This window comes from Lepidochelys kempii, chromosome 1, assembly GCF_965140285.1.
Source record: "Lepidochelys kempii isolate rLepKem1 chromosome 1, rLepKem1.hap1, whole genome shotgun sequence".
Classification (NCBI taxonomy): domain Eukaryota; kingdom Metazoa; phylum Chordata; order Testudines; family Cheloniidae; genus Lepidochelys; species Lepidochelys kempii.
This window is the reverse complement of record NC_136380.1, coordinates 313,397,763-313,424,612: the sequence shown is the minus strand read 5'-3', so window position 1 is coordinate 313,424,612 and position 26,850 is coordinate 313,397,763. Positions and strand designations below refer to the sequence as shown.

The window sequence follows — 26,850 nt, the reverse complement described above, 5'->3', positions numbered from 1 at the left end:
ACAAGTTTTGTTTAGACATTATTTTTGAAACTGGAGGAAAATTCAAGTGAAAATTGTGGAATTACAGTACCAGGTAAAACAATGATAGCCAGTCCCATTCAGTTTGCAAACATAGATAAATGTCATTATCTGGGTCAGTTTGGTGCATTTTGTCATGCTGTGATTCAGAATAAGGACAGAAGTTACTGCTGATAACACATTTTCACCTGCTGCTTGTTCTTTTTGTTAGACCTCGGGCACTTTGGGACTTGAGGAATTTATTTTATTCTCCCATTGTTGTTTCTATCTTCTTTAGTTCTTTGCCCCTGTTCACTGTGTGGGATTATTTTCTTTTTCTCTACCATCCCACAACCTTCACTTTCCCTTCTATCCACAATACCATAACTTCCTTCTCTCCCAAAACAACAGAAAGAATATAGTGTTTTTAAAGCATACTCACTCCCCAACTCAGCTATAACATGTAGAAATCAACAGGTATGTAGCTGAGAAAGAGAGAGGAGAAGGAAGTGTGCTTTGAGAATCAGAACGCTGAAAATAGCACTTCAAGTGCAATTACTATTATAAAAATGGTGGAGATACAGAGATCATGAAGACGGAGGTAAGAATGGACTGAATTCAGAATAACTCATGTAGGCAGGACCAAATTAAGACAATCCAAGGCTCTAAGTACCCTTTACAGTGGGCTCCCAAAGCTCTGCCCCAGCTTTGCATGAACCGACTCTCCTGGGCATGGCCCTGTTTCTCTTTGGGGCAGGTACTGATTTCAATGTTAAAATGAATGAATTGGTTCACACACCTTGGAGCTATTATTCTAGGCTATCTGCAGACTCAGTCACTTGAGTAATTGTTTTCAAGCTTTTCTTTGCATCCATGAAGACTAAAAACAAGGTTTTTAATGAAAGCTAGGATTCTGATCTCATTATGTGATTCCAAAGTCTGGGGCACTAGGCACAGACCTATAGTTCCTATACTTTGATCCAAGTCTGCTCAATGAAGTTATGTTTTTGTCTTCAATGTTTATTTGTTTCTTGAAGGACCAGATTCTGTAAGATGTGCAGCACCCTGGCGTCCCAATGACCTTAATTGTATTCACACCTATAACTGTCTATCTAAAACCTCTAGCTAATGTGCAATGACAGTCTCAGCTCCTCACAGGAGATGCTCCGCACCTTGCAGTCTTGGCCTAGAAGCAGCAAAGGCAGCAAAATATACGTCAACACAAAATAAAGTTCAGAAAACAAAGTAAAATCCTCCCCTCAGATAATCTTATTTTGACATGCCAATGGTTTGTGAGCCTCAAAAAAGCCCTCATTAGTGGTTATTTTATTTGTGTAAATTGATTTTAATTATCATTCCTTCAGCTCAGAAATTTGAGGACCTTTTAAAAATAAGCTCTGCCATCAGGAGTTTTTTGATGTGGCTCAGTAATGAAAAGGGGTTTGACAAGTTTACACAGCTCTGCAGCTTTTTCATTTTAAAGCTTCCTGCTTCCGTGGCCTGATTTTTATCAGCCTGTACCACTTATTTTTTTTATATTTGAATTGAATGTTTCATCTGTACAATGTCTATCTGGTAAAATCATAAACAATAAATCAAAAAACCTGTCTTTCCCCCTGAAATTTGTCTGTTTTCTAAAATGCTAGAAAATAATATCACTTGCCTTCTTGGCTGTGATCCTGGATCCTTGTTTAAAAATGAACACACAAACGGAATGAGAGATACTAAGACCTACTACATTTGTTCATGTCTAGGATCTGTTCTGTATACAGTGATCCAGGCGAGTAACTTGACTGGACGGTCTCCCTTGAACTCAATGGGACTAGCCAGATCGGTAAAGTTCATAGAATCATAGAATATCAGGGTTGGAAGGGACCTCAGGAGGTCATCTAGTCCAACCCTCTGCTTAAAGCAGGACCAATCCCCAAGTTCTTCCCATTGAGAAGCAGCAGGTCCAATGGATAGGACTCTGGGCTGGAACTCAAGATAGCTGAGTTCTCTTTCTGGTTTTCACATCACTGTTTGGCCTTGGCCAAGTCACTGCCTTTCTATTTCCCCTCCAACCCTTTGTCTGCCTTGTCTATTTAACCTGTTAGCTTTGTAGCATAAGGATCGTAACTCACCAAGTGTTTGAACATTGCTTAGCACAATGGGGCCCTTGGGTAACATTTTGCAAAGGGGTCTAATGCAGGTAAGCATGTAGGGGAATTTTCAAAAGCCACCCATTGGGAGTTAGGCACCTAGGTACTTTTGAAAATCCCAGTGTGCACCTATTTGCATCATTAGGCATATAAATACTTTAAAAACTCTGGCCCTAACTGCCTAAGTCCCTTTTGAAAATGGGACTTAGGCTCCAAAGTCATTTAGGCAATTTAAGTCTTGTTCTTGTTTGGGGTCTCCCGGTATTATTGTAATACAAATAATAAATAAATAAATAATAAGGACCAAGGCCTTAATCGTGAGCAACTGTTTCTAGTCAATGCCATTCTATTATTTTCCTGTTCTAGTCATTGTACAAAGCAGAATAGTAAAGTGCCATTGCTTGACGCAGTCACTCAACGCCTTACATGGAATTACAACACAGTACTAATGTTCCTCTTGTTTATTTTATATAATGCATAGATTCAAGTCAATACCTGGAACCATGCCCTTCAAAAGCTTGCAACTTTCCCCCTTTTTGCTACTTCATTTGACCTTCATCCATTCATTACTGCTGCTCCTACTCCTCTCATCCCCATGCCCATGCCTTTCCCCCATTGACCCTGCTCTTTCCCTTCTCTTCTGTCCCCTGATGCCTTGTACCCCAAAGCTGATCCTCTTCTCCTCAGATGCTGTTACCCCTAGCTAGATTTGCCCTTCTTGAACTCTGGATCAGCCCTTCCCTTCTGACAATCTCTTCCAATTTGCCTGATATTGTTTTCCTGAGTGCTTCAAAAGCCACCATTCAGTATAGGTGGAATATCACTGAAATGCTCTTGTGGTATTTATTGGTGCTATGTTGTAATTCATGGGCAAGATAAATCATGTATGGGTTATCAGGGATTAAATTTATGTGGATTGCAGTGTGGACAGAGGTAGGATGGTCAGGTGTTAGCTTAACTGAGACAGTCTAAGGTATTAATAGACTGCTCCCTTGGCCAGACAGTTTCTTACATGATGATCTCTGGTTTCATTTCTCTTTTTCTGGTAGAAGGTTTTGAAACTTTATCCTACTTCCTTTGTACCTTCTGCTTAAATCATCATATGCAGTGAAGGCAGAGAAGGTTACAACAACAATCATGCTCAGTGATGCAAAGAGACAGAGCTAGCCCAGTGGTTTTTTAAAATAAATTGTCACTTTGAATTCCTAAATGTAAAGTATTTGGGCACTAGTGCTGATAGTACCAGGTGCCAAGGGGATCAGCACTTCTTGTTTGACCTTCAGATATTGTAACACTCAGGATTTCACCATTGCCATCTCTTTTTGCAGTATTTTATCTGCAAATTATCCTTTTCTGGACCTCATATTTTTTCCATTTTATCTTTGTTCCCCTTTTTCCTTTGGTGAATCGACTTATGATCTTACATAGTAATGTAAAGGTGACACAATGAATTGTTTCAGTGCCTTTCTCACTGAAATGACAGATAGAGACTGAGGCTCTGAGGAGCAGGGTAGATTCACTGTGTCTATTCCTCTTCCTTTTGTAATGTTCATTTAAAAATACACCCCTTTATTCATCTCCTTTGTTGAAATTCAATCTTTTAAACATTCATTTCCATTAGTTTGTGTTGAAGCTACAGTAATGATCCATCGCAAGTACAGAATGGGCATGCTGGAAATACCATGCACTATTACTATCTGTGGTTTATGGCTGAGATTTTAAAAGCTATTTTGGAGATTTGAATATCCAATCCCCATTAAAATGTATGGCAATAGGGCATCTATATTCCATAGATTGTTTTGCAAGTCTCAGCCTACTTCCTTTATTAGTTGAGATGCAGAGTGACATTGCAGTCAAATGCATTACTTTAACAGTGGAATATACGTGTCTGGAACTGTACAAACAATGAAAAATAGTGTTCACCCTCCAAACAGCTTACAGTCTAAGGACTTGATCTTACTCATATTAAAGTCAGTCTGAGTTTTTTCACTAGCTTTACAATGGAGCATGATCTAGTCCTGAGTTAAGAAAACATTACACTAAAAGAACTGGTTATAAACACTCAGGAGAAGGGGAAAGGGAGGACAAGGTAAGAAGATGATGTTGATTGGTTACCAATGCATGTATCCTGGGAGGTTATTTCTTTATGTATGCATGTTATGATGCTGTTTCAGGAGAATTAAGGGAACTAGGGCTTATGAGTCCTTTAGGGAGAAGCATGCTATTAGGAGGAATCACATGTGACTGGGTCTGAAAGGGAGTTCCAACCATGGTAGGGAAAGGGGATCAAATATAAGATGACAATAATAATGAGAGGGAGAGAGCTAAAGGGATGGTTAGGTGCCTGGCTTGGGCAGAGTGGAGGGGATGAGGAACAGATTGAAAAGAGACAAAGCCTTTATGTGCAAGTGGTGACACTTTGAGCATTCCCGCCATTTTGAAAAATTATACCAGAGATTCCGTATGCTTCAACTGCCAATACCTCTGTAACTGGGGATAATTCTCAAGGAGGAAGAGACTTTTCAGCTTGAGCACTATGTGCCTCTGTTTAAAGGACACATTTCAGCATTGTACATTCTCCATATTCTGTCGCCAAGTGACTATAATCTCCATGGAAATTCTATTTGGGGATCAAGTGCAGAATGTGCAATAAGGTCCACACTGCACATGAAAGATCCTCAGGTCAGATCCCAGGAAATAATTTTGTTCTAAATCATGGCCCAATCCACTTCCCATCTAAGTCAGAGTCAAAACTTCAATGGGAGCAGGACTGGGTCCTTAGTAAGCAGATTAACAAAACAGGAGTCTATTATATTTCATGACTAAAGGAAAAAATGCCTTATTAGGATCTAATAACTGGATTATTACACCACAAAGGTTGAAACTGGAAAACAGTGAATACACAATGACTGGATGATGAAGTTGATAGGAATTTTGCATGTGAAAGGACCTGGTCCTTCATGTACAATGCACACTGTATCAAAAGCAATTTAAACGTTTGCATAGTTTAACAGAAACTTGAGGCATTTTACAATAATAATAACAATAATTAATAATAAATAAATAATAAATACAGTTGAAAATGAACCCTCCCTGCAGGATGCTAATTAAATAATTTAAAAGCTGATGAGAATAAATCTGCCTTTAGTTTAAATAAGGGAAAGGTAGTTAGTTAGTAGGCAATGAGTTCTCCTTGAGAAATAACTGTAATAATCTTGCATTGGCAAGGGGTGGGTAGGTGACCTAATGTGCCTTTTCCAAGCTATACTATCAATGGTTCTAATATCATTATGGACAGCCACACAAAATGATACATTTCAGAAATAAAGATACAAGGAGGCTTGGATGAGTTGACAACAAGATGAGCAAGAGTCAATAATTCACAAAGCTAAACTAAATTCTGTTTTTGAAGGGCCTTATAGGTCAACACAACACTTTATAACTAATGAAAAACATGACTGAAGTTAGGGTCACATAACTGAACTTCTTAGAGTCAGAGAGATAAGGTGGGTGAGGTAATATCTTTTATTGGACCAATTTCTGTTGGTGAGAGAGACAAGCTTTTGAGTTTACACAAAGCTCTTCTTCAAGTCTGGGAAACTTACTTAGATTTTCAAAACCGTCTGTGCCACATCTGTGTGCCTGTCACAATTTCTAGAATGTGCATTACATTATCAGAGTGAGTATACTAATTTACCATATTTTATGTGAAAAAGCCACTATGATGATTTGAGATATCGATCTGTATAATTCATGAATTCAAGACGATGTACTCAGGCTCATTGTCATTGAGCTAGTGCACTAAATATAATAGTGTAGCCAGGGAAACATGGGCAGTGGTGAGCAGTGTCATAGGCTAGTTGCCTGATGTACAAACTCACCAGGATCCTTGGGGGGTGGGGGGGAATCTGAGGGGAGGTATGTATTCTGGGCAGCTAGCCTGCACCACAGCTGTACACTAGAGTGAAGGGCATTGTGTTCAGGATGTTTCTACATTATCTGTGCTCTGTTGTGCTTTATCTGTTAAGTAAAAAACAATGGTTTTAGAATTCTGTGCAGAGTGTCTTTATGAGATATGTTACACTTAACACATGGCCAACCAGATAAACCAGAAGCTTCACATGTTTAGGTAGAGTTCTGGAGAGGGTGTGTTTAAGCTACAAAGGTATCTTGGAGGTTACTGCTGGTTCTGAGGGCTAAAGGGAATAGACTGTGTGTTGGTTTGCAGAAAATGTGCCAGGGAGGAAACAGTGGTTCAGCCTGTTGAGACCCAGGGAAGCTTACCTGTGACAACCATGTTGCTTTCCCCTCATCCCCATTCCTCAAAAATATCCTTACCTTTGACATACTGGGAAGAATAGCACACTAGTTAGAGTTTTATGTTTTTCTTTTTAATGGCAATTGATATATTTAATTGACACCAACAGAATAAAAAGTGGTCGAGTGAAAATAAGCGAGCAAGGGTTGCCCTTTGTATGTCATTTATACTCCTTTGGTCCTGGTAAATCTTTCAAAGACCCATTGTTATCAACTTTACTAAGATAATTGAGCACTAAGCTTACATCACATAGCAAATTATATTTAGATCTAATTGATTTAATGACCTGACATTGCTCTAAGGATCTAAAATTATTCTTCCCGGGATTTAATGGAGGAAAAGGTTTACCTAGGGCAAAGCTGTGAAAATTGAGAAATCCCTGGTAATCTTAACTTTGACTAATGTTATGTGTCAAGCAGTTAATAATTGAAGTCTCTCTTTTCTGAGAGGAATCTCTCTCTCCTGCTCTTTTTCTCATTCTCTCTTATTCTTTTTGGACCAAAGAAGTCGAACTCCCCCAAGGTTTTGTCAGAAGATTTGGAGGGCTGGAAGCTGAAAATACTTGAGCAAAAATTCAGGACCATCTGAATTACCTGCTGATTAGCACGGTTATTTGCTATAAGGCATGCAAAGGACTGAATCTGATGTTTAGTGTACTGTAGACGATGGAAGGGAACTTTGTCAAAAAGAAAGTCAGGGGAAAGTGCAACTGATGAGGCAAGTAAATAATCCCAACATAGTTGCACTATATCCTTTCAAGAAGGCACTTTGCTTACCTCAGTAAAATGAAATCTTTCATTATGAGGAGAAATGCGAAGGAGCATAGTAAACAACCCCCCTGAATGCCTGTCTTTAGAAATCCAGTTCTCGTGATTGAGTTCTCAGGAGTTGGCAGACATGGAACGTATAGCAGGAAGGGACCACTAGTGTTATGCCACCTTCAGGATATATTCTGATTTACCAAGAAATAGTAAGGGACCGCTTCTGGCCACAGCTATGCCAGTAGAAATCCATTTACTTCAATAGAATTACTCTGGCTTTATATTTGTGTAACTGGAGTCAGCATCTGGCCTCTGAATTCTACACAGACAAACTACAAATCTTAATATGCTGTTTAGACAGGAAAAAACAGTCCTCAACTGGTAAATTCTTTCCTTCACAGGAACATTTTGGAACACAGTTATTCATTGGGATACTTAAGCAAAACATTGATTAAATCTACTTTTTCATAAAGAGCCATTTTGAGATCTTTCAGACTATCAGTTCAGAATAATTTTTGCTATATGAAAGAAGTTTAGTGCTTTTAAATGTAACAAGATTAAATACATCTTCTGCTTTAGTACTGCAGCTAATATATTATTTGATCCTGCAACTCATAAACATGCTAACCTCCATTTACTGTAGTGGGAGTTATATACATCTAAACAAATTTGCTGACTTTGGTGTCAAGGAATTACAGTTATATGAGTTCCTGAATAAGCTCTACTTCTGTTTCTGGCTTGACCAACCTTTTGACTTAGCCTTCAGGACAAAACAAACAAACAAACAAAAAGCTTAATTGAATTGGGTTCCTTCAAACTGGAAGTATTAATTTGAGTGTCATAACAAAGGTGAGAGGAAAGCTCACCATGAGTTATAATGATGAGCATTCTAAGAGGAATATAATTGGACTGGGATGCTTATTAAAGGCTAAAAATTCGTACACATCGCACCTACTGGATTAGGTGACACAGGTGGCTAGTAAAGTACGTGTTGCTGTGATTTGAACTGCTGTGTTGCCTGATCCATGACAGAAGCACTATACCAGCTTGGCTATGAGCTTGTTAGGTTCCATACTGATGCACGGCAGAGACTAGGCAGCACTTTGATGTGATTAGGACCAGCAAGGAAAACCCCAGGTGGTGCAAGGCTTCACAATTTCTCCCTCCTAATATTTTGGAAAGCTAAGATCATGCTAGTTCCAAAACTTTACTGGCCAGATATAAACTTTCTCAGCCAGCCAAAGGAGATGATTCAGCCATGTGGGGGTGTTGGTGCCCAAATCATTTCATTAGTCTGGTTGAGAAATTTTAAGTCTCTTGCAAAATGTATCAATCTCTTTATATTCCCCAGAAATTATGTGTGTGTGTGTGTGGGGGAGTGTTGGGGGAGAAGGGGAATGATGGCCCATGAAGGTTGCAAAGGCATCTTTTTTCACTGGGGCATTGTGAGGATTGTTAAATATATCTTTCAGTATATCATCATTTTCTCTTAAGGTCAGATGTCTTGAATAAATTGTCCCTTGACATGTTCGTAATGATGCTAGGTTTTGGCTTGGACAATATTCTGTAGACTATGGTTTTTTAAGGAGCCGTTTAGTTCTAATATTGGCATGTTTTCAATGAGTTTCCACTCCAATACTAAGAGATTGTTCATAGGTTTCAGAAAGGTGAGAAATCTGGATTCAGCAATTCCAAATATAGCGCTTCTGCTTAAAAGGATGCTGCCAAGTTCAGACCAAAAATTGGGTTCTGTATACTTTAAAAAGTTCTGGAACATAGACCAGACATATTTAAACTTAACATCCTACTTCATATGGCCACAATGCTAATAATAGGATTTATGATTTCCTTTTCATAGCAATGCACAAATGTGTCATAAAACAACTTTGTTTTGTTTAACTGATCATCAGCATACACACTTTTAACATCCTTCATGTCAAATATGTTTGTCATTTTCTATCTGTTGTAAGCAATGGTGATATTAACTAAATAATGATAGACCAACTCATTGCGGGCTATTGGTAAATAAATCAAATGCTTTTTCCATCCATGGTCTGATTTTGCTAACAGATAATTCTCCCATTAAGATATGTGGGAGGATGCCACTTAGGTTTCATTGGGATTAATTCCTCCAGACTTTAGTCATATAATGTCTATAGACCGTAGTCCAGCAAATGGCTTTGCAAATATATTTAATTCACCAGGTAGACCAGTTGAAAATATTATTAACCCTGTTTAAATGACATGCCTTTCTTAGAGTCATGACACTGAAGGAGTTAATATCATCGACAGAAAATGGCAGTATGTCCTTTCCATTTTAACTTGACTGAATGAGTTGCAATACCTGATTGTTGCTGTTGTTAATTTCATCTGGTGAAAAACATTTTTCATTTTATTCAGGCTTGTTAGATGTCACGTACTAAATAGGAAATCTCTTTTTTCTTCATGCTTTGCTAGATATATATGTTTAAAAAAATGTGGTGTTTGTTATATTCCATGGAGTTTTTTTTGATAAATTAGCTTCTCCAGAACATTAACCTGTACATCTGGATGCTGTTACTAATGAAGAGAGCACTAGGCCCCAAACTGCAGATTTCCAGTTGCCTCTGAGGGCAGTGAAGATAAAGAGTCTAAAGAGACTATACATTTATAGCATGGAAGCTGGCTGGTACTTTCTATCAGTGTCTTTGTGTTGCCTAGTTTCGAGGACTGTAATTATAAACTGATTACAACTAGGAAAAATGTCTCAGTTGTTCTTGACCCTGAATAGTAATTACTGTTTCAGAGTAACAGCCGTGTTAGTCTGTATTCGCAAAAAGAAAAGGAGTACTTGTGGCACCTTACAGACTAACCAATTTATTTGAGCATAAGCTTTCGAGAGCTACAGCTCACTTCATCGGATGCATACTGTGGAAAATACAGAAGATGTTTGTTTTTATACACACAAATCATGAAAAAATGGGTTTTATCACTACAAAAGGTTTTCTCTCCCCCCACCCCACTCTCCTGCTGGTAATAGCTTATGTAAAGTGATCACTCTCCTTACAATTTGTATGACAATCAAGGTGGGCCATTTCCAGCACAAATCCAGGTTTTCTCCCCCCCCCCCAAACAAACCCACTCTCCTGTTGGTAATAGCTGACATTTGACATTGGTCAAACTGGACAGTCTCTACGTAAAAGAATAAATGGACACAAATCAGATGTCAAGAATTATAACATTCATAAACCAGTCGGAGAACACTTCAATCTCTCTGGTCACGCGATTACAGACATGAAAGTTGCAATATTAGAACAGAAAAACTTCAAATTCAGACTCCAGTGAGAGATTGCTGAATTGGAATTCATTTATAAATTGGATACTATTAACTTAGGCTTGAATAGAAACTGGGAGTGGCTAAGTCATTATGCAAGGTAACCTATTTCCCCTTGTTTTCCTACCCCGCCCCCCCTCCTCAGACGTTCTTGTTAAACCCTGGATTTGTGCTGGAAATGGCCCACCTTGATTATTATACACATTGTAAGGAGAGTGATCACTTTACATAAGCTATTACCAGCAGGAGAGTGGGGTGGGGGGAGAGAAAACCTTTTGTAGTGATAAACACCCATTTTTTCATGATTTGTGTGTATAAAAAGAAACATCTTCTGTATTTTCCACAGTATGCATCTGATGAAGTGAGCTGTAGCTCACAAAAGCATATGCTCAAATAAATTGGTTAGTCTCTAAGGTGCCACAAGTACTCCTTTTCTTTTTAGTAATTACTGTGTTATTGTGTTTCACTTCCATCCCTTTCTGCTGTTCTTTCTGAACATTACTAGACCTATTTTGGCCTTTACTGTAGCTTTCAGGAAACTGAAATTACAAAATAAGTATAATCTGGCTGACATGTTTACAATGATGATTGTATCGTGAATTACATATTTGTTATATATCTATATCTAAACATACATATACATTAGAATTGAGGGTGTTAAGTGAGAGAGTCACCAAAACTTCTCTGAGCTACCCTATTTCTAGGGTTTTTTTAATTGTATTTGAATTTCCATCACATCTCTGGGCCTCTGATTTAAAAACAAACACTCAAGAAAATGAAGAAATTGTTCCACTGTCTTGCATTGCAAGAGAAGGCAGTTACTTCATCTCTCCTGAAAATTAAAGTTCTCAATATAACATTCCAGGCATGGTTACAATAGTGCAATCCGAGAGGTATGAGGACAGATCCACAGCTGGCGTAAATCAGTCCAGGACTATTGACTTCAATGGAGCTGGGCTGATTACTCCAGCTGAAGAGCTTTGCCTTGACAAATATAGATGTTCAAAGATCATGAATAAGATCCTCAAAAAAAATCCTTCTGTTTTTTAATTTCTCTCTTCTCACCGAGATGGAGTAATTATGCCAATGGGAGAGCACTCTTGTCGGCATAGTGCATCTTCACCAGACGCGCCATAGTGGAGCAGCATAGTGTAGACTTGCCTCTAGTTGTCTTTTTCTCTTACTTTCATTTGTCTGTCTAACTCTTGCCACCTGTATTGCTGAGCCCCAGGGTCTGTTTTCCAAAGCTGGATTAGCTATCCTGGCTGAGAATACTTTGCTTCTTTCTATCACAGCAGGTGTAGGGCTTAAAGTCAGCATGCTCCTGATGCGACAGACGGGAACAAAGAATTCTGGGGCATAGCAGTGGCAGCTGGCCAGTAGAAGAAAACAAGCTTAGGATTTCTCTGGTTGCTAGAGACAGCTGGAATAGGTGATCCCGCAGTGGGAGTTCAGGGAGCAGGACCAAACAGGATGGAAGGTTAGAATGATGGGAAGTAAAGTGACAGGTGAAAAGCGAAGGTTGGAAATGAGATAAAGTTTCACTTGCTGAATTGGAACATGAACTGTACAAGGTGACATTATTTTACTGAAGAGTTCTACAAAAGACTATTAGTAGAAGTAAAATGCATTACATGAAAGTGGCAAGAGAAATTCAAAATGAGATCGGGAACAAGCTGAAAGTTGACTTTTAACCAGCTTTTCCTTAGTGTATAGTATCAGACTGACTATAACAAGCTGTCTTTTCCTTCAAACATAAGCATCAGAAAGTCTAAAGTGACATGTCCTTTTTCATTTGATTTCTCCATGTATCAGAAAAACCCAGTAGATTGAAGCTGTCTATAAGCTAAGATTGTATGTTTGCCTCAAGTTTATTGTGATATGTACAAGCCACTAAAGATTAGCCTTTTGGGTTCATACTAGCTCTAGAAATCATTGATAAAAATACAGCTCCAATCCAATAATGCACTGCATACTGGTATAACAGTTTAAAATGGTGCAGCTGGCTAGAACTCCTTCTACAAGTATTGTTGGTATCAATATGCAAAATGTAACACTGTGGGTATATTGCATCAAGTGAATGATCATACTTCATTTAACAGTATTCTGTGTATTGCACTGATTATTATTATTTACTATTAATAATGTATTTATTTGACAGACCCCTGTTTTGTTAGGCATTAAACAAACCCAGAACTAAAAGACCGTCTACATACATCTGGGTAATTTAGTTGGATAACTGGAATCAACACCTGTAAATAACCCAGATGTTTCCCTCTGCCAACCTTGCATTTCCCCATTTACACTTAAGGTAAGGTAAGATTAAACAGAAGCCTCTTGCATCACATTCAGATAGTCACCAAACTTAGCCTCTGGTAGACTGCTTAAAGTAGTTGATCCCAGACCACAGAGCCCTCTCTCAAGAACGCAGTACTGGCAAAGAGCATACCAGTGAGTTTCAATACTGTTTAATTTTAGTAGCAATGCATAAGAGGTGGAAATGCAGTAACAGGGTACAGTGAGGTACAGTTTTAAGTGTTCAAATCATGTGTTATTTGAAGACTTGTTGATTAGCCATGATCATCTTATTCAGCGCTGCCTAATTCAGTGTGTCTCAGACAAATCATACTAAAATTTGCTGCAAGCACTCTGCCGGCACATCATCGCCAGCCCTGAGAAACACCAACTCGATCTCTCTATCATAAACTACATTGTTTCTAGATAATGAGCCTGATTCATCCTCATGGGAACTGTGGGTGAAAACTGACCCTCTGTGCCTGAAAGGGAGAGCTGAGCCAATGAAGGGAATTCTATACAGCTTAATTTTATAGCCAAGGCTCCATAAGAGCTCTGCCAGGGGAAACTGCAGGAGATGAACTGAATCAGCGCATCTCCTGCTTGCCCTAGCCCTAAACACTTCCCAGTCAGCCCTAATCACTTTCTGAGCAGCGTTAGCTGGCTCCAGGCCCTTTGGCAGAGCAGCATTTGTGGGTGGTTTGCACCAATATGCACCCATCTGAGCAAAATTTCTTCCACCAGAGGCATGCAGTCTGTGGCATTGACTCAAGTCCATTAGATTTAAGCCAAAAGTATAACTTTAAATAGAGATGAAAAAAATAACTCTAATTAGAGCTGCAGAGAAATTACAGATTTTCACTTTGTGAATATTCACATGTGAAAAACTGCCTATTTCAAAGTTTTTTTGTGAAGATGTGTTCATTTGGATTAGAGATGAGCGACGTTTCTCCATTTCCAGCAAGGCAGATGTATTTATTTTGGCTGCAATAAATGATGAAAGCATACCCTGGAATCGTTCACAGCTTTTGTTACAAAGTTTCCCATTTTGGCCTTCAAAAATTGCCTTCCTCTGTATGGAAACCTCCCCCCCCCCCAAAAAAAAGCCCTCAGGTGAAAAGGTAGAATATTTAAATTTTCACAAACCTGTATAGGCTTTTTTAATTATTTTTATTTTTTATTAGTTGCAACAGTGATGCTGATTTTTTTTCGCTAAGCTCCAGTTTTTATAAAATATTAAGGTCCTAGAATCAGGAGTGGGAAGATTCTGGTGCATAGAAAAGTTATCTTATAATTATGTTTCCAAATTATTCTACAGAAATATTTGTAATATAATAATTTCCATAATTAAGATACCAGCACCAAATGCTTCTGTTTGTCTCCTGACAAGCACCCATCCTTCGTACTCCCATGTTCTCCCAGAGAAACCCTGGAGGGTAGAAGGGGGACCAAAAGGGACAGTTTGCCCAGGTTCTCCATTTGAGAAAGCCCCCAAGCATGTGGAATTTGAGTTAATGGCTTTGCGACCTGGTGCAGAATCACTCAGGTTTGGCCCTCTGTCGACCTGAGTGGCGCTGTGCTTGGTCACAATGCCATTCACTCAAATGTCAGAGGGGTGGCTGGGCCAAACCTGCGTGGCTGGAGCAGGGAGCCAGGCCCATCCCTGTTGGACAGGAGACACTTCCTGAGTCTTTCATTGCCATGGCAACTTTTTGGGAAGGATAAGGATCCTCAGTTTCAGATTCTGCCCCAGTCCTCCAAAACCTCTTTGTGGCCCTGCTTGCAGCTGACTATTTCTTCTTCCTCCTCCCTTTGCTTCCTCCTGACAAAAGTACCTTTAATCCTCAAGTGCTTAACTCTCTCACTGCCATTTCTTTCCTGCCAAGTTGCTGAATGCAGCCATTTGACTGGTGCCTTTCTCCTGGAGACCAGGTACCTTTGTATTGACTAAGCATTTATTTTAAGACAGACAGATCAGTGACCAAATTTAGTTGTATACCCAGGGTGAGATGCTATTCTGTTCTATTTTGGCTCTTTCATGGCAATTTTTGCTGAGATCCTTTGTAACAAGTTGCATTAATCACAAGCCATTGTCTCCATAACAACAGTGTGCAGTCCTGAAAATCAATACAAACACTACGGACACTATTTTCTCATGGTAACCACACAATTAGCATGTGTAACTATACATGTGTATACCATCGTCTCCTTTTGGATTTGAATCTCTATCCTATTAAGCGAAGGAAGCAGACGCCAGTATGCAGTAGTATAGCACAGCTGAATGCAACGAAAAAACCCATAAAAACCATTGTGGCGAACAGAATAAGACAATGAAATTAGTGCTCCCTCAATCACTCCCAGTAGTTAGAGCACTCCACTGGGATGTGGGAGTCTCATGGTTGAAGTCCCCCCTCCACCTGAGGGGGAAAAGGGATTTGTACAGGGCTTTGCTATCACTCAGGTGAGTGCCCTAACCATTGGAACTATGGGGTATTCTGATGTGGGCCTTCTTCAGTTTCTCCTGTTGAAGCTTTTGCACTGTGTGACTTGGTAGCTTGGGCATTAGAGCACTCACCTGGGAGGTGGGAGAAGCAGGATCCAGCCCCCTGCTCAACTGAGAGGAGGATTTATGAATCCCTGTGGGTCTGATTCTGGGATTTAGGTGCCTACAGTGGCAGGTAGGCACTTAAGTTCTTTTGTGAATCTAGCTCAGCAGTATCTTAGCTGGATTTCTACAAAGGGGATGATCTATGTGTAGCTTTGCCTTATCTGTTCAAGGTGAACAATATATATGTGCATTTTGTGCCTAAAATAGGGAGGAAATACAAGGAGTCTGGCATAACTTATTTCACTCACAGTGAGAAATGGACCCCAAACTACTGAGTAGTTGGTGGGAGGGCACCAGATTTATAGTGAAGTACTGTTAGTCCAGGTGTAATTTAGCATTAAAGCCCACCTGAAGCTTCTGTCCAGAGTCTCTGCAAAACATACAATTGCCTCAGCCAGGCATAGTCTACTTCTCTAGGGTTTACCAGTCAGACTAAAGAGTGTGCCTAACCCACACAATCCCCTAATTACCAACCTCTGCCATTACTGTAGCCAAATTTCTTTGGTGAAATCTCTCTACATGTTATCCTTTCTCTGGGGGTCTTTAATCAACTTCTTTTTGCTCCTGAGCAGTGTTAGTAAACGAGTTTAGTAAACCAGGTTTACTTTCTTGCTTCCTTTCTGTTGTTTGCTATAAAGTGTGTGTGTGTGTGGGGGGGGGAATAGCTTTGAGCTATTATTAATTAAGGCAGAATCTATTTTTAGATTGTCATGATTCAAGAGCTCCTTGGTCATTTCACTTCATCTTTGGTTAAAAAAATTGCCTCACTCCCAGGCCAAACCAACTAATTTTGAGACCAATATTCCAATTTTTTTGGTAGCTATTAGGGAAGGGAGATTCAACTTGAGGCTTATAATAGAAACTTAGTTACAGCAACCTAAGTATAGAGTGATTGCTGCTACTCCATAATATTCTTAAATATGACAGTTGTGAAACTTGATTCAGTGTTTATTTAAATTTATAACCCTGGGTTGAACTTTTATGTTCATAGAAGTTGCAGCAGTGATAACTGGAGGGCTAAAGAACTGTAGCACCATGATAATATAGATCCACATCAGTTATATTCACTCAATGTGCATTAAGCCCTGGAATAAAGAAAGAATGAAAGAGGCTATGAATCATTAACACTCTTCTAAATGTCCTGTGATATAAAATCTGCAAGACCAAGGCCCTTAATCAGAATGGAAATACAAATCTCTGGTTTAAGTGTCTTTTTTTTCGAGCTCAGGAATGGAGGAAACAAGATGCGATTCGGTGATGTTTAAGTGATTATGTAAATGGTTAAGAAAGCTGCAAAGGGCATGGACTGAATTACAAATACATTTTCACCAGATTTGATGATAGTTAGCTCTTTGGCATAATAACTGGATAAAAACTGTAAATGTCCTCTATGGTCTCAGATTTATTTTAGTGCTATGACTCCCTTCCATGTAACCCAACTTCTTCTTTACTTTATAACCCACTCCTGCAATGTCTCCTATGGCTTCTGTACAAATTTTTGGAGTGAATATGCTGTATCAGGCACAAAGTACAGTATTTCCTACCCTAGAAGTAAACAGTAGAAATATATTGATAAACTCCAGGGTCACATTCCTTTTATGAGGAATCTATTGAAGGTATCTTTAGCTATTGATCTACAGGCAAAGTGCTACAATTTACTGAGAACAAGTACAATTTCATTATTACCAGTTTTATGTACAGGGAAAGATTCTGCTGTTCTTACTCTCAATGGGTAAGTAGTACTCCGTGAGTAGTTTCCTTGAAGAAAACAGACTGCTAACTGCTAATCAATGTGAATAAGAGTGGCATAGTCTGACCCACTGTAATTTCAGCAACAGACAATTTATGTGTAATGCACTTCATAGATTGATTTACAATTGTTCATGCTCAAGACATTGTATCAAACAGATACTGTGATGATAGACTATTATTTGAACACATTTATTATTACTAGAAATAGCATATGCATCATAGTGAATTTCCAATTTACTGATCACTCTTCTTCACTGCATTTCAAAAGTTGGAGGATATGATAGATGCAGGGGTTCAGAACACACCAAGGGTTATATTCTCATTTATTATGATAAGGGCTAATTTTTTTTCATGTGACTTAGTAAAAGTCATGAACAGGTCACGGGCAATAAACAAAACTTCACGAAGCCCGTGACTTGTCCGTTACTTCACTAAAAATAACCGGGGACCAGGCTAGGTTGGGGGAAGAAATAGAGTCCCATGAAGAGGTGGGGAAGGACTGACAGGCCGAGCCCCCCACCATGGCAGGGGGCACAGCACTGACTCCAGTGACCACAGCAAGGGTTGCAGCCAAGGGGGGAGGTGGGAGAGACAGCCCTTGCTCCAGAGCTGGCCCATCTATGGGACAGGGGTGCATGGCCACAGGGATGCCATGGGGCTGGAGTGCATGGCCCTGGCTGCAGCCCTGCCAAGCCCAGGACACTGCGGGGCTGGGGCATGCGGCCCTGGCTGCAGTCCCACCAAGCCCGGGACGCTGCAGGGCTAGGGCGCATGGCCCTGGCTGTAGCCCCCGCCAAGCCCAGGACAACACCGGGCAGGGGTGCACAGTCCCAGCTGCAGCCCCTGGTGGAAGCCAGGGGGATGAGGCGCTTAGCCCCAGCTGCATCCTCTGCCAAGCCTGGGAAACTGGGTGGCTCGGGCGCATGCCCTGGCTGCAGCCCCTAGCCTGGCTGCAGCCCCCAGAGGAAGCCACAGGGCTGAGGATGCAGGGTCCTGATTCCAGCCAGCCCAGTGGCAGGGCAGGGGCGCACAGTCCCATCTCCTCCTCCTGAAGCCCTAGAAGTCATGGAAGCCAGGCAAAGTCACGGAATCCATGACCACCGTGACCTCCATGACTAAATCGTAGCCTCAGTTATGATCAATCTAATCAGTGGTTTAGTGTTTTGGGGGCTGCAATGAACAATGAAGGCAGATAACTAGAAAAGGGGAAACCTTCTGAAATCCACATTAGAAAATTCAATGTGTCTTCAGAGAGTCTTAGAAAATGAAGAGAACCTGAAAAAATAAATGATCACATGTCAGTGATGAGACTTTAATTCCTGTGGGTGTCTACATGATTACAAAATGTGAAACTGTTAATAATGTCACATACAGTATTAAAAACAATAAAAGCTATGTGTCTAGAAGTACGCTATGTTAACTAAACTTCTGTATATACTGCTAACTAGAACTGATCAAGAATTTTTCAACAGGACTTTTTTTTGGAATATGCTAATTTATCAAAATGAAAACTTTTTGAAGGAAAGGTTGGTTTTGATGAATTTTTCAGCTTGAAGTTTTAAAATGGTTGAAACATTTCATTTTGACAGTTTTTGAAATGAAAAAATCTGTTTTTCTGATTTCAAATGACATTTTGTTTTGAAATGTAAGCTAATTATAGTACCAAAATAAAAATAAAAAAATAGTCAAAATAGAAATGAAAAGTTTCAAAATTACCCAAGGGAAACATTTTGCTTGACTTGAACTGATTTTATTATTTGGTTCATACGTATTTTTGAGATTTTGACTTTTTGTCCTTATTCAGAATAGGGAAAATGTTTGAAATCTCAAAAATGTTCACAGGATGGGAAAACCATTTCCTGTCCTGCTCTGCTGTGAAGTATTCTCACAGTCCATTATTTGGTGAACTAGCACAAGCAGGCACAATCCCTACAAAAAAAAAAGTTACAGCAGACACAAGTTCATTAAATCAAAGAATGGCATCTATTGATTGATGGAGAATACTCAGTCCGTTCACATCCTTCTGCTTGCATTGCTGTTGCTTTCCCAATTTTCCCTCTCAACGAGTCAGGAAAAGACAAATTCAACCCTTAACTTCTTCTCAGAATTGCTTCTTATTTGGCATCTTTCCTGTGTGAAGCACTTTTAGAGGCTATTTGTGAACTTAGTCACCCACTCAGCCAACATACTAACTCTATTATGATATATTTCGTTAGAAAAAACTAACAAAATTATCATCACCTTAATATCTGAACAACTTAATATGCTAGCCAACATTATATTATTTTGTCCAAGATGTATTTACATTGTTGTCTCTGTGAAGATAAAATTCTGCAGTCCTCTTGAGTGCGATGGGAATTTTGCCTGAATATACAGTGCAAGATCACAAACTGTAGAGCTCATTAATGAAATCTTTAAAAAATTCTGCTGCAAGATTTATAGTGTTGTATTCTTTCATTAAGGCTCTATTATATGTAGAAAGATGCCCTGTAGACCTTAGTTTCTAGCTATAAATGAAAATGTTGTAACTTGATACCCATGGCTTAATAAAAACAATGTTTGATAATAATGACTACTAAAGGTGTGACTTTTTTGTGAGTGGTTACCATATTTATAGCATTGACGATATGCACCATTTTACAGCTATACATTAATATTTACTTTGGGAAGTACAGCGTAGTCAAATTTTACAGCCAATTTAAGTTGATGAGTCACTGTCATCTTTGTAAATTACTGTTTTAGATGTTTGAGAATGCTAGCAAGAGAAAACTGGTGAAAATCTCAAGAAGAATGACCTGAACATAAACATGATTTGCAGTTTTCCTGTTGCGCTTAATCATGGAAAGCATAGATCTTTGGTGTCAAATATTTGGTTTAAGAGCTACTTGCTAAAGGTCTTTAGCATCTTTGAAACAGAGTAATCCTATTATGTCATTCTCCCACCTTTAATTAAGAAAACGCGTACAGTACTACTAAAATAATAAAACTGTTTCTAAATTTATGGTGGTAAAGTGATTTATGACCACATATTTTTGAGGAATAAAAATGAAAGATTATAGCAAATAGGGGCTGTTTATATAAATCCCATGTGCATGGATAAGAAACTAGATTTCTGAATAATGAGCATTCATAATCTAAGATAGGGGAATTGGACTACGTATTTTTCTTTAATTGTTTAGCAAAAAGAAAGTTTGCTGTTTGCACATTTGTGCCATTGATTTAGTTTCATAAATGTTTGTGAATTTCAATGTTTTATGCCCTAATATTTATTTCTAGAGCATAAATTTTAAATGTGCATGCTTGAGTATTTGCAAGGAAGAGCTTGTAAACTCATCCAGTCAGAGAACAGGTGCAGTACCATGTGATTTACCCCCCAATCACTAAGTAACACAGCTTGGAAAGTGTCTATCCGATTGCTTACAATCAATCCAAAACGTGCCCAAAATGTATGTTATTTCAAAGAACTAGTACCTTTGAAGAAACTGCAATGTTCTCACTAATATTCCATTAGTAGATAAGGAAGGTAGTGAGCTGGTTTTCAGAGGTACTGGGTATCCACATTTCCCACAGAAGTCTATAGGACAAGCAGGCCCTCAGCACCACTGATTGTCAAATTATAAATTTGTCCAGCTCTACAGAGTCGTCTAATCTTCTCTGTGTTCTGTGTACCATAGGAAAATTGCATTGCAGGCCTGTGGGATTAATAGAATAAATGCTTGCAGGTATAATCCCTGGCTATTTTTCAGTTAATCTTTGTTTACGTGATGTATCTTTACAACTAAAAAGAAAATGATTCAACACAGAGATATGGCAGGTCTGAGAGACCTTATGCTCAATGTATTAACAGACATAAATAATATACTTGTTTTATTTAAGATAAAATGGAACAAAATAGATATTTTCAAGAAATGTTTTTTCTGTTTAGAAAATTGAATATAGTGGGCAAAATAAGTGGAAAGAAATCAATGATGCAGGAAGTAACCTTTGTTGTTTTGAAAACACTCTTGAAAGAATTTGAATGGAATGGTGGCTGACTGAATATGCTGGTAATTAACAGATCTGTGAATGAAATCTTGGCCCCATTGAAGTCAGCGGGAGTGTTGCCACTGATGTCAGTGATCCAGGATTTCACCCTGGTATTTGGAGAAATTTTAATTCCTTTGATGTCAAAGGCAAAATTTCAATAAACTTCATGATATCTTGATATCTACTTACATTAACTAATTTTCCCTTCCATATTTTGCTAATTCTTGCTTAAAATATCAATCTCTGTCTAAGACATAGAAATCATAGAAATGTAGGACTTGAAGGGACCCCAATAGATCATCTAGTTCTGTCCACTGCATTGAGTCAGGACTAAGTATTATCTAGACCATCCATGACAGGTGTTTGTCTATTCTATTCTTAAAAACCTCCAATGACGGAGATTCCACAACTTCCCTAGGTAATTTGTTCCAGTGCTTAACTACCCTTACAGTTAGAAATTTTTTCCTAATGTCTAACCTAAATCTCCCTTGCTGCAGTTTCAGCTCATTACTTCTTGTCCTGTGCTCAGTGGTTAAGGAGAACAATTTATCATGCACTTCTTTATAATAATCATTTACACATTTGAAGACTGTTATCACATCCCCCTTCAGTCTTCTCATCTCCAGACTAAACAAACCCAGGATTTTTCATTTTTTCCTCATTGGTCATATTTTTAGACCTTTAATAATTTGTGTTGCTCTCCTCTGGAATTTCTTGAATTTGTCGATATCTTTTCTGAACCGTGGTGCCCAGAACTGGATAAAATACTCCAGTTGAGACCTTATCATTGTTGAGTGGAGTGGAAGAATTCATTCTTGTGTCTTGCTTACAACATTCCTGTTAAAATATTACAGAATGATGTCTGGTGTTTTTTTGCAACAGTATTACACTGTTGATTCATATTTAGTTTGTGATCCATTATAAACTTCAAATCTTTTTCTGCACTACTCCTGCCTAGGCAGTCATTTCCCATTTTGTATTTGTGCAATTGAGTATTCCTTCCTAACAGTAGTACTTTGCATTGTCCTTATTGAATTTCATCGTATTTATTACAGATCATTTCTCCAGTTTGTCAAGATAATTTTGAATTCTAATCCTGCCCTCCAAAGTGCTTGCAACCCCTCCCAGCTTGGTATCACTCACAAACTTTATACGTGTACGCTCTATGCCATTATACAAATAATTTATGAAGCTATTGAATTTCGGACAGATCCCTCCAGGACCCCACTCAATATTCCCTTCCAGCTTAATTTTGAACCATTGATAACTACACTCAGTGTATGGTTTTCCAACCAGTTGCACACCTACCTCATAGTAGGTTTGTTTAGGCTATATTTCTCTGGTTTGTTGATGAGAAGGTCATGTGACACAATATCGAAAGTTACTAAAGTTGAGCTTTATCACATCTGCTGCTTCTTCCCATCCACGAGGCTTGTTATCTTGTCAAAGAAGGATATTAGGTTGGTTTGATGTGATTTGTTCTTGAAAAACGCATGTTGACTGTTACTTATCACCTTATTTTTTCTAGGTGCTTAGAAATTGATTGTTTCCTCCGTTATCTTTCTGGGTACCAAAGTTAAGATGACTGTTCTATAATTCCCTGGATTGTCGTTATTCCCCATTTTATAGATAGGTACTATGTTTGCCCTTTTCCAGTCCTCTGGGATCTTTCTCATCCTCTGTGAGTTCTCAGAGATAATCGCTAATGGCTCAGAAATCTCTTCAGCCAGTTCCTTAGGTATTCTAGGGTGAATTTCATCAGCCCTTGCATATTTTAAGACATATAACTTGTCTAAGTAATTCTTAATTTGTTCTTTTCCTGTTTTAGCCTTGGATGCTATCCCATTTACACTGATGTTCACTATGTTAGTTGTCAGATCACTGCTAACTTTTCTGGTAAAAATTGAAACAAAAATGGCATTTAACACTTTGGCCATTGCTGCATTTTCTGTTATTGTCTTTCCCTCCTCACTGAATAATGGGCCTACCCTGTCCTTGGTCTTCCTCTTGTTTCTAATGCATTTATAGAATCTTTTCTTGTTACCCTTTATATTCCTTGCTAGTTTAATCTCATTTTGTGCCTTGGTCTTTCTAACTTTATCCCTACTTGCTTGTTTTGTTTTTTTATATATATTCATCCTTTGTATTTTGACCTAGTTTCAGTTTTTGTATGACTCTTTTTTGAGTTTCAGGTCACTGAAGATTTTTTGGTTAAGTCAGTGTGGTTTCTGACCATACTTCCTATCTTTCCTTCTCATTGGGATAGTTTGCTCTTATGCACTTAATAATATCTCTTTAAAAACCAGCCAGTTCTCCTAAATTCTTTTTTCCCTTAGAGTTGCTTCGCATGGACTCTTACCTACTAATTCTCTGAGTTTGCTATAGTCGGTCTTCTTGAAGTCTATTCTCTTTATTATGTTGTTTTCCCTCCTACCATTCCTTAGAGCAGGGGTGCTGGAACAGTTTGTATAGTGGGGGTTCTGAGAGCCATTGAACCAAACTGTAAACTCTGTATATGATGGAAACCACTTCAAGCCACGGGGTGCGGCAGCACCCCTTGTTCTTGCACCTGTGTCTTAGAGTCGTGAACTCTATCACTTCATGATCAATTTCACCCAAGCTGCCTTCCACTTGCAAATTTTCAACCAGTTCCTCCCTGTTTGTCAGAATCAAATCTAGAAAAGCCTCTCCTCTAGTTGCTTTCTCCACCTTCTGAAATAAAAAAAATATTTCCAGTCCATTCCAAGAACTTGTTGGATGCTCTGCTGTATTATTTTCCCCACAGATGTCTCAGTCGCTGAAGTCCCCCATCACCACCAAGTCCTGTGTTTTGGATGATTTTGTTAGTTATTTAAATAAAACTTCATCTACCTCTTCTTCTTGGTTAAGTGTCCTCTGCCCATCCTAACCACCCATACCTCAAGCTACTTCATGTGATCCATGTGCGCACTCATTTGGTCTGAATTTTTTTCTATGGAAAATAAAGGCTTTATGAGAAAAAGAAGCAAATAAATTAGAATAAGATACAGGATTCTCAATTTGAGAAATAACTTAGTGTTAAATATAGGGAAAAGACTTCAAAATAGGCATTCTTAAACAGAGAAACAGATGGTAGCAGCACTTGGCAAATATTCACCTTCTTTTCAACATGGTTAAATAATGTTTATCAAACAATAGATGTAGATAAAAATCAAGGTATTCACTAAATTTCATTTAAACCAGAATGGCAAGCTGCTGTAAAAGTGTCCTATAAATAACAGTAACCAACTGTTCAATGGGAGTCAGTAAGCCAGAAAGAGAGATTTTGGAAATACAAATCTACTTTTTTTTTCTATTTTTCTTGTAATCAAATATTTTCTCCTCTTTCCCAGCCCAGAACTCAATATACAGTTTATAAACCTGGCTTAGTGTATAATGATTAGAGGTGAAACCAGATGGCCATATTTTATCTTGTTTAATTTGTTCCACTGATGGATATCTGGGCCCTAATTTGATCTATCAATTGACTCTAATTGTTTTTGATGAACTCTAGGAATTCACATAGGATTATGCACATACGCACAAAGTGATCTGACTCTTTTTTTTCTTTCTTTTCCATAGGCTTGGAAAGAATTGCTAGAGATTCAGCCTATGAGCAAGAAGGAAAGGTCCAGTTTGTAATTGATGCTGTATATTCCATGGCCTATGCACTACATAGCATGCATAAAGATCTCTGTCCTGGCTATATTGGTCTGTGTCCAAGGATGAGCACGATTGATGGTAAAGAGCTACTTAGTTATATCCGGGCTGTAAACTTTAATGGTAAGTTATAAGCATTTTTTTCTTCTTCTCTAAATGCTTCAGAAGTGACAGGATTTCTTCTATATATAGGACACTTTCAGTCACAGTGGAAAACACAGGATTAGAAGCAGTTCTCTTTTTAATCAGAAGTGTGAATTTTCCCACCTGCTTTGAAACCCCATCGTAACATTAAGCTGCCGCTAAAAGAGGCAGACATTTAAAAATAAGAATCTGTCAATCAAACTATTCTGGTGGAAAACTGCTATTATAGAAACAACTAGAGGACTCATGCAGTCCTACTGGCAGATTAAATTCCTGTGATGGTGCTTGTCTGTGCATTTGTTAAGGAATGAATTGTGGAAAATGCCTTTTTGCAAATTATTTTATTTTAAAATCAGTTTAATGATTTTCCTACAATAGTGAATAATTTGGAGGTTGCTTTGTATTTACATATTTAAAACTTGATTAAATAATTTCTAACCCTTCTGGGTTCTGTTCTGTGTCATTGGTTTTGATTCAGTGATGTAGTCAATTTTAAGCCATGCACGGTGTTAAAAAAACAAACCAAAAAATCCCAACAAAAACCACCACCACAACAACCTACACTGCATAAGCTTCTGTTCAGCTGGGATCTGCCTGCTGGAGAAATATAGTTATGGATGCTTATGCCACTGTCAGAAGAGGCTGCTAAAGAATATACCTAATTTATAGGTATTAAATTTAAAAGAACAGAATTACTTCATGGCAAAACAAAGTTACTGACAATGTATGTTCTTTCATGAAAGTCATAATTGTTGTAATTACATCTGTCATTATTTTTAAATGAATTGATATGGTGTTCTTCACTGGATTCCCCCCGCACACCCACATTTGGCTGTAATCCACATAACAGACATGCCTCCTAACCATACACAGAGTAGCACTGTCTATCACAATATACTCCAATGACCTCAGCTGCCAGCCTTTTATAAAACAGCACAAGGTCATTTTCAATTTAGCTTCCAAGTGGAAGCTGTTTTTGCTTCAGGTAATAAACCAGACCATTTGGTTGATATGAACATTGTCCATAGTTTGCAATATATTTATTCTTTCCTAAAAGATTTTTCTTTTTTCGTCCTCTGAAATTTCCTTGTACAGGGAATCCTTGTCTCATTCAAGTGGGTTTGAATGATTCTTTAATGATTGTAAAGAAAACCTTGAGCAAAATAGGTAACTCACAAATGGGGAGTGTTATGATGACAAAGTATGCAGGATATTGAAAGGTTTGCCATGATGTTTCCAATAAATATTCTTTTGAATCTAAGTTGCTAAGGCATAAAGAAAGTGATCCATTTTCATTTGGTTGGTGTAGAAGTTTAGCATAAAAACATAAGCTGTACAGTTTATTTCAAACCACTCTTACCCTAAAGATTGATGTATATGATTAATACCTGTTGTGATTTCTCTGGTCTGCTGTAACTGTTGCTGTAAATACAAGGAGATGAAATGTGGCGTGTTTTATAAGTATCATGATGGACATGAGAACATTTTATCTTTTTTTTACATTAGTGATTTATCAGAAGTGGAAAAAAATGCAGATGAGGTCAGTTTTTCAAACCCTAAGAAATAATTGTGTTAATTAATCCCTTATATTGGTTTAGTCCACATACTCTATTAAAGGTAAACTGCGCTTTTCAGCCCTTTGGTCTGTGGAACTCATACTGAGGTCAGACAAATAGTGTGCAGGAGAATTTGAGGACCAAATTCAGCCTCTTCTCTAAGTGTAGAGGTTCCCTAGGAAGTGGAATTGATGTGGTTCTGAGGGTACTGTGCAGGGAAAAGTGGACACAAGGCTGTGTGGGCCAGGACCAGAAGACTTA

The 26,850-nt window shown here is 38.5% G+C and overlaps 1 protein-coding gene across 4 annotated transcripts in view; it reads left to right on the top strand.

Moving 5' to 3' along the window:
• GRM8 (glutamate metabotropic receptor 8) overlaps positions 1 to 26,850 on the top strand; it is a 455,209-nt gene that overhangs the window by 261,982 nt on the left and 166,377 nt on the right. For all 4 annotated transcript variants that reach the window (XM_073328248.2, XM_073328251.2, XM_073328250.2 and 1 more), the window contains one exon: positions 24,812 to 25,012. In XM_073328248.2, coding sequence (XP_073184349.1) covers positions 24,812 to 25,012 — 201 coding nt within the window. The remainder of the gene's footprint in view (positions 1 to 24,811; positions 25,013 to 26,850) is intronic.